At 37.1% G+C, this 11,907-nt stretch overlaps 1 protein-coding gene across 2 annotated transcripts in view; it reads right to left on the bottom strand.

The window, feature by feature from the left end:
* Nucleotides 1–5,621: 5,621 nt before the first annotated feature.
* LOC132393181 (transcription regulator protein BACH1-like) overlaps nt 5,622–11,907 on the bottom strand; it is a 67,180-nt gene continuing 60,894 nt past the window's right edge. For both annotated transcript variants that reach the window (XM_059968110.1, XM_059968112.1), the window contains exon 5: nt 5,622–11,350. In XM_059968110.1, the coding sequence (XP_059824093.1) occupies nt 10,916–11,350 (435 nt within the window). In that variant the 3' untranslated portion in view covers nt 5,622–10,915. The remainder of the gene's footprint in view (nt 11,351–11,907) is intronic.

Raw genomic sequence — 11,907 nt, 5'->3', positions numbered from 1 at the left:
CCTAAATATTTAAAAGAATTAACAATTCTAAATGGAATATCATTATATATAAAAACAGGAGCATTTAATGGAAACAATTCACTTTTATTTAAGGCAAGTTTATATCCTGAAAAATTTCCAAAGTCATTTAGTATTTCCAGAAGATTAGGAATAGATTCTTCAGGGTTTGAAATATAAACCAAAAGATCACCTGCATAAAGGGGAATCTTATATACAGTCCCACTTTTAGAGATACCATGAATATTTTTGGCTTCATGAAGTGTTATGACCAAAGGCTCCAGTACAAGATTAAATAATAAAGGGCATAATGGACATCCCTGTCTAGTACCTCGTGAAAGTGAAAAAAAGGACCTAAGATTATTTGTAATAACAGTAGCAGTAGGATTCTTTTAGATCATTTGAATCCATCTATTGAAATTATTACCAAAACCAAATTTTTCTAATACCTTAAACAGATATGTCCACTCAACTCTATCAAATGCCATTTTATGGAAATTTCAATGAAAAAGCAAAGTTATCATCACTTGCTATTTGCAAGACTAACTTTCATCCTAGCATTCATTAACAACGAATACAGTCTGCCAAAATAAAGGAAGCAGTATGTAAGGACATGTCTTTAATTGGTCATTAGTGGCAAACAAATTGTGTACACCATTAATTAAGTTTACAGTTTCCTAGAGACTTAAGAGCTTTTGAATATCTGTGAATGGACAAAGGAAGCAACTTAACAGAAGCTGGGAGTTAGGAACAGCAGGGCAAGCAACTGAAGAAATTAATAACAAGTCATAGAGAAGTTGGGGTTTACCAAGCTCATCAAAGACCTAGTATCTATATCCAAGAGTTGTATTATAGATGGTGGGTACTCTTGTTATCATCTTCCTAAATGCAATATATTTTGAAATTATTCCTATAAAGAGTGGCAGAAGTAACCCTACTATATAAGAGAGAAAATAGGGAGCTACTGATCTAGTAACCTACCTCAAAAAAAAACAATCTACTGTATATGAATTTGTGACTGGAGTTTTGCATGTGACTAGGAAGAACCAATAGACATTTTTGTACCTGGATTTCCTTAAGGTTTGATTAATTCCAACCATTGATCAACAAGCTTAGAGCAGACAGAGTTGAGGCAATAGACTGACATGGATTGAGAATTGGTTGTCATAGAATAAGTTAAGTGGGAATAGGCTGACCTTTCTTGGATTCAGAGGCTGTGATTAGTGGATAAGTACTTGTGTCTCAGTTTTCATATTCAGTAACTAGTGAAGAGTACCCTACATTCTATTCCCCGTTTTGTTGATTATACTGAACTGAGTGAGATTTAGAGTACAGAGAATGTGAAGAGGCTTCAGGGGATATGGACAAGCTGAGAAAGTGGGCTAGAACATAGCAGGTAGAATAGGATGTGGGAAAATGGAAGGTTATATAATTCAGTGCATCTTACAGGAAAATGCAGTACTTATTTCTATGGTAAGTGACTGTGCAGTTCTGTTGTTCCATGGTCTACTTGTACTTAAGTCACTGCAGGCCAATATACAGTACAGGTGCTGCACACAATTTAGAGTACAAATGGAATTTTATCCTTTAAAAATAAGAATAAGGAATCAACTTGCAATTTTACAGGGCAGTATGAAGATCTCATCTGGAGTACTTCGTGCACTTTTCATCCTTAAGGATATAGCTGCATAGAAAGAAAATTTTAAAAAAACTCTCAGGCTTCATGGATGGCAAGTATGAAGAGAAGTTAAGCGTAAGCATAAGTTAAGCAGAAATGTTCATATTTTCCAAAGTTTGGAAGAACAAAGGGAGATCTCATCAAAACATGCAGAAAATTTATAAGGCTTGACAGGCTGGTTTATAGGCACTATTCTTCCTCTAGCTATCTTATACCAGCGCACTGTTTCTGAATAAGGGGTAAGCGACTTGGTATTGAGATGAGGAGAAATGTGGTAAACTGGAGCAACAAATTTGTAGATGACACCAAGACTGGGGGCCTAATAGGCAGCATGGATGGCTATCAAAGCTTGCAGTTGGATCCAAACCTGCTGGAAAAAAGTCTGAAAAGCGGCAGATGGAATAATGGAGACAAGCGTGAGGTGTTGCACTTTCGGAGGACCAACCAGGGTAGGATTTACACAGTGAGTAATAGAACACTGAGAGTGTGGTAGAACAAAGGGATCTGAGATTACAGATGCAAAATACCTTGAAAGCATCATGTGTAGATGGGGTCATAAGGAAGTTTTTGGCACATTGGCTTTATAAATCAAAGCATTGATTACTGGAGTTGGAATATTATGTTGAAGGTGAATAACATGTTAAAGAGTCCAGATTTGGACTATTGTGTGCAATTCTAGTCACCTACTTACAGGAAAGATATCAAGAAGATTGAAAAAGTACAGAGAAAATTTACAAGGACTTGAAGACCTGAATTATGGAGAAAGGTAGAAAAGGTTAGGACTTTATTCCCTGGAGTTTAAGAGAATTAGGGGAGATTTAATAGCGATGTACAAGATTGAGGGATATAGATCAAGTTAATGCAAGCAGACTTCTTCTATTAAGGTTTGGTCATACAGTAGGTTAACGGTGAAAGGTGAAATATTTAAACATCAAACATTCACAGGGTGGTGCAAGTTGGGAACAAGCTGCCAGTGGAAGTGGTGGATGTAGGTTCAATTACATTTACGAAGCTTGGACAAGTACAAGGATGGGAGGGGTATAGAGGGCAATGGTCCAGGTGTGGGTCAATGGGACTAGGCAGAATAGCAGTTCTGTACGGACTAGATGGGCTGTAATGCTCTATGCCTCTAAACTTCTTCAGCGTATTGAACTTTTGAAAGTACATATTTCAGCATAGTGTCTCTTCACAGCTGAGATAGATTTCTGGGTTTGAAGCGAACTGAAGGCTGCGGTGACAGTGCTGGAAGCGATCAGTCATGACTGCAATGAATGATGGAGTGAGCTATTAGGTCTGGAAGGTCTGCTCCATCTCATGCAATAACACATACATCTCAATCAGACTTGAGAATCCTTAGAGACACAAACAGTCAAAACTAGCATATTTAATTCAACATTATTGTACACAAAACACAAAACAAGGTAAAATTGTTCAATTAGGAGATTAAGATGGAACTGACTGGAAAGACAAGTACATTTAAATAATACTTCATTAATTAAAATCTACATGATTGAGGCTGCACACATGAATGTCTGCAGTGTCAGGGAAATGGTTTGGTAACAATTATCAGCCTCTTAAAGAAATAATCCACACTTGAATGAATAAGTCCTACTGTTATGGTCTTCAAGAGTATCCAGGAGATCAGTCCATAAATTTGTGTTTGTCTTGTCTCTGAATATCAAATCCCTCAATAAGGTATTGATACAGAAACGTTAGCAAAGGATCAAGGAGAGCACAGCATGCTCTTAACTGCCTTTTTTTAAGGAAAAAAAAGCTGAATTGACACAGTCAATTTCTCCCCCACTTCTCCTCTACACATTATCTGCTCTTTAATAACAGTACTTAAGGTCGTTATGGCCAGGAGTGGTAGAAGGTACAAGCTCCCATTACCTATTAAATGCTCCCAATGGCATACAATGAAAATAGCCTCTGACAACTAAGTCCAGCTCCTGGCATCCACACAAGGCTTAGGTACTAAGCCCAGCTAAACACTCTGTACTGAGTAGCAACAAAGGCTGGCTACTGTTACCTTAAAATCAGTTGCTTTGGGCAGATGGGGCTTGTCAGCCATGATTGGCAACTCATCTAAGGAAAACTCTGATCTCATACCTCCGTTGCCTTGCGGCTAAGGGAGATAGCCTGCGGGGATTTGCGAGCACAGAGCTTTGGAGCCTCTACGCCACGGGGGGCAGGTTGAGGGAGGCTTAAAAGTGAGGCTGGGGATTTCGAATAAAGTTTTTTTCTTCGACTGCAGTTACCGACTCCGTGTCGTAATTTTAGCGTTGCATGTAGCACACCGCTACACATTGACCTTTGTTGAGGTGCAGCGTATTACTCCACATTTGCGCTTTACTCTTTGTTCCGCTCGACCTATTTGTGTGAACAGGCGTTCAGCGTCATGAACATCAACAAAGCCAGCCACAGATCCAAGTTAACTGACCAACACCTCAGATCCATCCTGAGAATCGCCACAACAAAACTAAATCCAGACTTTGATGCGCTGGCTAAAAAGGGAGACCAACAACACTGTTCCCACTGGAATTAAAAATATGTTTCTTAGTTGTCTTATGTAAAAATGCATTTGAAAATATTTTTTTCAATAAGCCTTACATGTTACATGTCATTTCTGTTAAGTGATGGACATGAGTAGTGCACAGGTGCACGTACGTTCTCAAAATAAAAAAATGCGCTCCAGATCAAATAACGCGCTCCGCATACTGGCACACTGTCACTGTTCTGTCTTTCTGCTGGTCGTTGTTGAGTTTTGGCACAGGGGACAATTGAATAAGAAGGAGCAGGACAAGTAGACCTGCATCTCCTACCGTTTTTGAAATAAAGACAGTCAGGAGGAGAGTGATGATAATAATATCTTGAAGGATAACAGAATTTTCAGTGCTTTAAAATAACTGTTACTATTAAAAAAAAGCTGTATTTTATTCATTTAATTTTCAGTGTTTTAAACGTCATTTCAATAAATAGCTAAATGCCATGGGACTTCAAAGGCAGATATTTTGTTGTAATGCATTTGTTCATTTTCAATTGAAATTAAAGCACATGTTTTCTACATATACCATGATATTTTATTTTCTCTTATGAGTTGTATTACCAAAACACTCCGTCCATCTGCTCCTGGTCTGGCCCTCCTGTCAAATTTTAGAACCCTTTGTGGCTCACAAGTCAAAAAGTTTGCCCACCCCTGTGCTAGACTGTATCGGTCTTTGGCGTTCCTTTGGGTTCATCAGATGCGTGGAGAGGGGGATCTTGCTACATGGACAACTGCTTCCTCTCTATATCGTACTGCCCTGGCTTACGTGTCTAGACAGCTAGGACTGAACATTCATGGTCAACCCTGGCCAACGGAGGCCTCATCATTAATAACAGTGCATCACAAAAAGTAGGCCCACCTTAAACCTTGCAACCCCAGAGTATTCAAATTTAAGTGGAAATGTCTTGAATTTGAAATGTTAATCCTGAAAGGTCACCAATCTATTTGTTTTTCACTTCAGAAAAGTGGACTTACTTGCTAAGCATTTCCAGTTCTTATTTCGCATTCCTAGCATTCACAGCAATTAAAGTTTGCAAGATCATCTGGCAAAGGGTGCAACATCTTAAGATTACAATTTCCCTTACCCCATTTCCTCTAAAGTACTGTGGAAGCTCTAATATCTGTAATGTCCCCGCTGGGTCTTAGCTAAACTCTTGTTGGCTGAGGGACTCACTTGCAGCTGTTCTGTTACAATCTAATGTCCCAACAATGTTTGCAGTTCAATGTTTGCAGTTCAGCTGCACACATACATATAGAGTTCAGGATGAAATAATAGTGTATGTTGTTTGTTGTGGATTCATCACTGATATGGGTTGCTGACTTTTGGACATGATCAGGTTTAATTCCATCTACCTAAAGATACCAGAACAAATATCAATAATTGACGCAGATTAAACGGTATAGCCTTGATTCCTGATTTATGGAGTTAATTCCCACTGAATAAAAGCTTAACGTGGGTCAAAATACAAGCATTGAAACAGTAACACACACAAAATGCTGAAGGAAATCAGCACGCCAGGCAGCATCTATGGAAATAAAGTACAGCCGAAGTTTCGGGCAAACAGTACTTCCCTTTAAGTGTATCAATATTTGGTACTAATGTACATGATTTAAATCTATAATAATACAGAATAAACATCAAAAAGTTTTATTTGTCACATGTACATCAAAACATACAGTGAAATGCATTGCTTGAATCAAGGCTTGCTGGGGGCAGCTCAGATAGATAGCACACCCACAGCTTACTAACTTGTGTATCTTTGAACTGTGGGAGGAAACTGGAGCACCCAGTGGAAACCCATGAGGTCACAGAGATAACGTACAAACATCAGGGGGGCTGATGAGAGGAATTGATCGTGTAGATAGTTGGAAGCTTTTTCCCAGGGCTGGAATGGTTAGCACAAGAGGTCACAGTTTTAAAGTGCGTGGAAGTAGGTACAGCAGAGATGTCAGGGGTAAGATTATTTTTCTTTTTTTAAAAAAAAACAGACAATGGTGAGTGCGTGGAATGGGCTGCCAGTGACGGCAGTGGAGATGGATACGATAGGGTCGTTTAAGAGACTCCTGGACAGGTACAAAGGAGCTCAGAAAATATAGGGCTATAGGCAACCCTAGGTAATTTCTAAGGTAAGGACATGTTCGGCATGGCTTTGTGGGCTGAAAGGCCTGTATTGTGTTGTAGGTTTTCTATGTTTCTATTAAACTCCAATCTTACAGCTAGCACTATAAGGCATTAAGCTAATCACTTGGCTAATACATAGTCTGAAGGCTTCAGACTTACAAACAAACGACATTTTGAGATGAACAACTGTACCACATTTTAATATTTACACTTTTTGTAAAGTCTGTTAAAAATTCAAACAAGTATATTCAGTAAAGCTAAGACATACCAAACAATTACTGTTGTATCTTAGAAGTTTGAACAATTCAAAAAAAAAACAGAATGGCAGTGAATATTTATTTACAATACAACTGTACAATGTCAAAAAAAACATTCATAAGATTAGAGATAGTGAAATATTTGAGGTTAATTCAACACATCAATCATAAACAGAATCTGAATATGAATAAGTAGACCAGACATTAGACAACCACTGTGCTAATCTTCCATTAGTGCTTCAAAGGAGTATTATTAATCACAGCAACATGTTAACAATTTTTAAAAAAAGATTTTAGTATACATTTCTGTAAATATCTTTATAAAATTGCACATCAGAAACACAAAATCTTTGTACTTTTTTATTAATAGAAAAGGTGGATTATCAAAGTTGTGGAGAAATTCAGCACTGATTTGTAGATATCACAGAGAAATTAGATTCTGCTTGAGCCAGTAAATTTGATAAACTGCATATTTAGTGAGGTTGAAAGTTGAACACACTTGATTTCAATCATGCAGCCCATATCCCTGCAGTGAATTACATTTTCCTGGACTATTTCAACAATACTTGTTCTGTAAGAGTATACAAATTTTGATAATGCCTTTGAAGGCACAGTCTACCAAAAATAAGCACATCTATTGCCTTCTGAGGCAGCTTTTATTATAATCCATTATATAAACATGAGATATGTGGTATAAAACTACAACACTGCAGTGAACAAAAATATTGTAAAAAAATATACAAGCTACATTTGATTCAAAAAGTCCTGTTTCATTTCACTGTTTAATGTGCCTGTCCATTACTGAAGAACAGGTTAACTGAGAGCATTAATATTTAAAGGAAAAGCCACAATAACAAAAAAGATTGATAACTTAAAAAATTCTTAAAGGAAAAAATTAATTGTTTTACCTGAGCTGATACAAATGAGAATTCTTTGTTTCATTATCTTGGTTTTGAAAGAGGAGGGGGTTCAAGATAAATTAAGGAAAGTTAGTCTTCGAAGATAGCTGGAATCATAGACAAATTTTTGTATTTGCATTTAAGTTTCTTTTAATACACCCTGAATTTTAAGAGTATTAACTTTAATTTACAATTGATCTCAGACGCCCTCTACTGTACTCCCAAGAAATAATAAAACATCTTTAAACGCTTCAAATTGTTTCTATTTCCATATCTTTCTGATTAATTCCATCCTCCAAATACAGGTTTCCTGTATCCAAATACAAATACCAAATTCAACCTAACTTTCAAGGATCACTCAGATATATTCACAAATTGTATTGGAGGCTTTACTTTGCTTGCATATAATTGAATTGAATCTCAAAAGCATCTTACGTTTTTAAAAATTGTCACTCTACATTGTTCCTTATAGGGCAACAATAAAGAAAAATAAGAATACTGTTAATGTTAGATAATCCCTGACAATAATGTTGAACTAGGTGGTCCACTGAAAATAAAATAACACTGCTGCCCTAATAAGCAACTCTTATTTTTCTTTCACCCATGGTGGTGATTTGTGATCAATCATGTTCAATAAGAAAGGTATGCAACTTGAAGCTTGATTGTCCCTGGAGAAGTACTGAGAGACATTTGGGTAGAATGATATACCATTGCCTCTTTTGATGTATTCCTTCAACACTGAGGTAGTCAAGATATTGGCTGGAATAAATGGCTTCTACTGCATGGGGAAAAGTATAAGGAAATTTTCCTACAGGACTGCTGTACACAGAAACCAAATAGTTAACTTCATCATACAGTAAGACAATGATAGAGTTTGTCAATAATTTGCAGATTGTATGGTTAGGAGCAATACAACTAAACCAAGCATAAAAATATTTAATGATTCACTTTTCAAGTAATATTGATAAAGGCATTTTATTTCAATTAACTTAAGCCACTCAGTAATTATTGTTCTGTTGTACTACTGCAGTAATTATTGGTTAATGTCTTTTCTGAATAAATGCAGAGTCTACATGATTAGGGATTTCCATGGCTGCCCTATAAAACCCATAAATTATCCAGGTGTACATTTGATGTTTTTACTCTCTTTTGAAATATTTCAAGTTTTTAAAAAAGTGAATGCCTCAAAACAAATACAAGGATCTGGGATTACGTTCCACAAAACAGATCTGGACAGGATAGGAAATGTTTCTGGTGTGAAAAGGAAGACTTTATTATGAAAAAGGCCCCTTATCTAAGAAAGTTTGTACTGGCATTGGAAAGGGTCCAAGAAAGATGCCAGGTATGAAAGAGTTAACATATGAGGAGCGTTTGATGACATTGGATCTGTACTTTCCAGAATTTAGAAGAATCAGGGTTTATCTTGTTGAAGCCTAGATAGAGTGGACACAGAGAGGATGTTCCCTATCATGGGGGAGTTGAGGACCAGGGGCAGAATCAAAGTCAGTTTTAATGTCATTGGCCAGTTCATGAAATGTGCTGGATTGTGGCAGTAGTATATTGCAAAATATAATAAAGACGATAAATCTACACACACATACTTATTGTGTACACACACACACACACACACACACACACTCACTCACTGGCCACTTTAAGTACACCTGTTCGTTAATTCAAATATCTAATCAGCCAATTATGTAGCAGCAACTCAATGCATAAAAGCATGCAGACATGGTCAAGAGGTGCAGTTGTTGATCAGACCAAACATCAGAATAGAAATGGTCAAGAAGGGCATTTGTTATTTGGACCAAACATCAAAACGGAGAAGGAAAGTCATCTATGTGATTGACCATGGAATGATTGATGCTGTCTGATAGGATGGTTTGAGTATCTAAAACTGCTAATCAGGGATTTTTACACACAACAGTCTCCAGAGTTCAGAGAGAATGGTGGGATAAATAAAAAACATCCAGTGAACAACGGTTCTGAGAGCAAAAATGCTTTGTTAATGAGAAAGGTCAGAGGCGAATGGCTAGACTGTTTCAAGCTGACAGGAAGGAGACAGTAACTCAACTAATAATACATTATAACAGTGGTATGCAGAGAGCACCTCTGAATGCACAACACGTTGAATCTTGACGTGAATGAGCTACAGCAGAAGACCACATTGGGTTCCGCTCCTGTACCTAATAAAGTGGCCATTGAATGTATATATAAGCACCACCACCTCCACCAACCCATAATTATAGACCTCTTTGAGAAGGAGTTCAGATCGAGTTAAGAGATGCCAGGAAGAAGCTATCACCTCAGTCATATTCTCATCTTTTCTAGGCCATGAATAAAGCATAAATCTGCTTGAAAACATGATCAGAGCTTTGTTTTGATCCTTTCTGCACCAAATATTAGAAAGCATTGATTCTGTTTCCATGATTTCCAGAGAATAAAAAAGATAGTCTATAATTACTTGCTATAATTAAACCAAAGATTAACAAATTAAGTTAGATGCAATGCACGATGTTCCTAACTTGCTAATTTTTTTTAAGTTTCATAGTAGGAAATACATTAATGCTACTCAATTCACAAAAGAATGCTGACAAAAGGGCACACAGGATCCTGCATTGATTAGGTAAAATGAACTTAATGGGTCAAAATTTCAAAGATGACTACTGAGGAAAAACATCATCTCTGAATATAAAAGACACACTTAACCTATGGTGCTGTCTCTTTAGAAGAACAATCTATCCACTATCACAATATTCTATATTGTGTGAAGGATCAAGGATCGACATTATTCGCAATATACATTTACACATGTTAGGAATTTGCTGTGTTGTGAAAGATTTGAATTAACTTGGCAAAAGAAAGCCCTTGAATAGTGCTTGAGGATATGTGCAATGCTCAGGAAACAAATTAGTGTTTAGTTATAAAACTTCACTAATGCAAAACTTCACGTTCATGGACTTCTACAATACCTCAAAGAGGACATGGCACTGTTTTTTTTGAAAAATTGAGAAGACAGATTTTAAAGTGTTGAGAATGAAAAGGTATCTCATCACATAAACATGCAAAGAACAGACATAGGCGACCCAATGTCTGCTGCAGGATGTTTAAAATTTAGTGAAATGTTTAAGTTATTGAGATGCTAAGTGGAATTTATGGATTGCTCCAATATGCATCCTTCCCCTCCAGTTTTTGAAACTTGCATAAATTTCACATGTAATAACATGTACTATAAATTCAAAAGGAACATTATAAAACATATCTCAGTTTCTAGTCCATGTAGATCAAATGCATAAGATTATACATGATTTGCATTGCTCTTCTGTATCAACTATACATCAAGGCTCTTGTAAATGAATCTTGAGCTCTATAAAGTGTACTACTTCCCATTGAAAATTGTAAAATACAGCATGATTACTCATCTGTGGTACACTTGTCTATCATTTCTTGACAGAAATCAGTCATTACATTTTGGCTGCACTGTTCAGTTTTAGATGAATCTGCTGTAATCCCTTCTCGTGGACTGCTGGGAATATTCAAAGTTTTTTCTCGAAGCTGTTGACCAGAGCCTTGCTCACCAATACATGCCATACCCTTTAAAACCTTGGAATATCCTGGATGTGCATTAATTAGATTTGTGTGAGTGATGGAGCCATGGCTTCTTTGGGTATTCAGCACTGAAAGAGGGCATTCTGGGGAGGAGTACTTCGCTAGTGTCTGAATTTGTTCAGGGGTCAGGGCTGCTTCTTTGCATATCTGCTTACAGAGGCCTGTTAAATTACTCCAAGTTTCACCCATAGACAGCTTTAATTGGCCCTTCTCTTCCAGCAATTTCTCCTTTTCACAAAGCTATATAGGAAAGAAGAAAGTTACATGTTTTAATAACTATATATTGTAGCACTTGCGCACAGACAGAATTTTAGTTACTTAATTCTTTTGCATTTGGTTAAGAACACAGAACATTAGAGTACAAGTCCCCTAGCCCACAATGTTATGCTGATCTTTTAACCTACTGTAAAGATTAATCCAATCCTTCCCTCCTACATAGCCCTCCATTTTTCTATCATCCATGTGCCTATCTAAAAGTTTCTGCAATGCCCCTAATGTATCTGCCTCTACCACCACCTTCTCATCTTTCACAGTGAGAAGAACTTACCTTTGCTTTTCAGCTAGTGCAGGTGGGAGGTGAGAAGAAACAACAATGAACTGCTACAATGCACCTTACAGAGGGCAAAGACTGCAACCATTGTAGTTGCTAGTGACAGGAGAAGCACTTACATTGGTTGATTAAATGCCACTCAAGCAATCATGCTTTACTCTGGATAATTTCAATTGCCAAGTATTGCTGGTAGTGCACTCACCCTGGCAAATAAAGAGTGTCCTAACTAACTCTCGTCTCTTAAGAG

This window comes from Hypanus sabinus, chromosome 4 (assembly GCF_030144855.1).
Source record: "Hypanus sabinus isolate sHypSab1 chromosome 4, sHypSab1.hap1, whole genome shotgun sequence".
Classification (NCBI taxonomy): Eukaryota; Metazoa; Chordata; class Chondrichthyes; order Myliobatiformes; family Dasyatidae; genus Hypanus; species Hypanus sabinus.
This window is presented reverse-complemented; position numbering and strand designations above follow the sequence as displayed.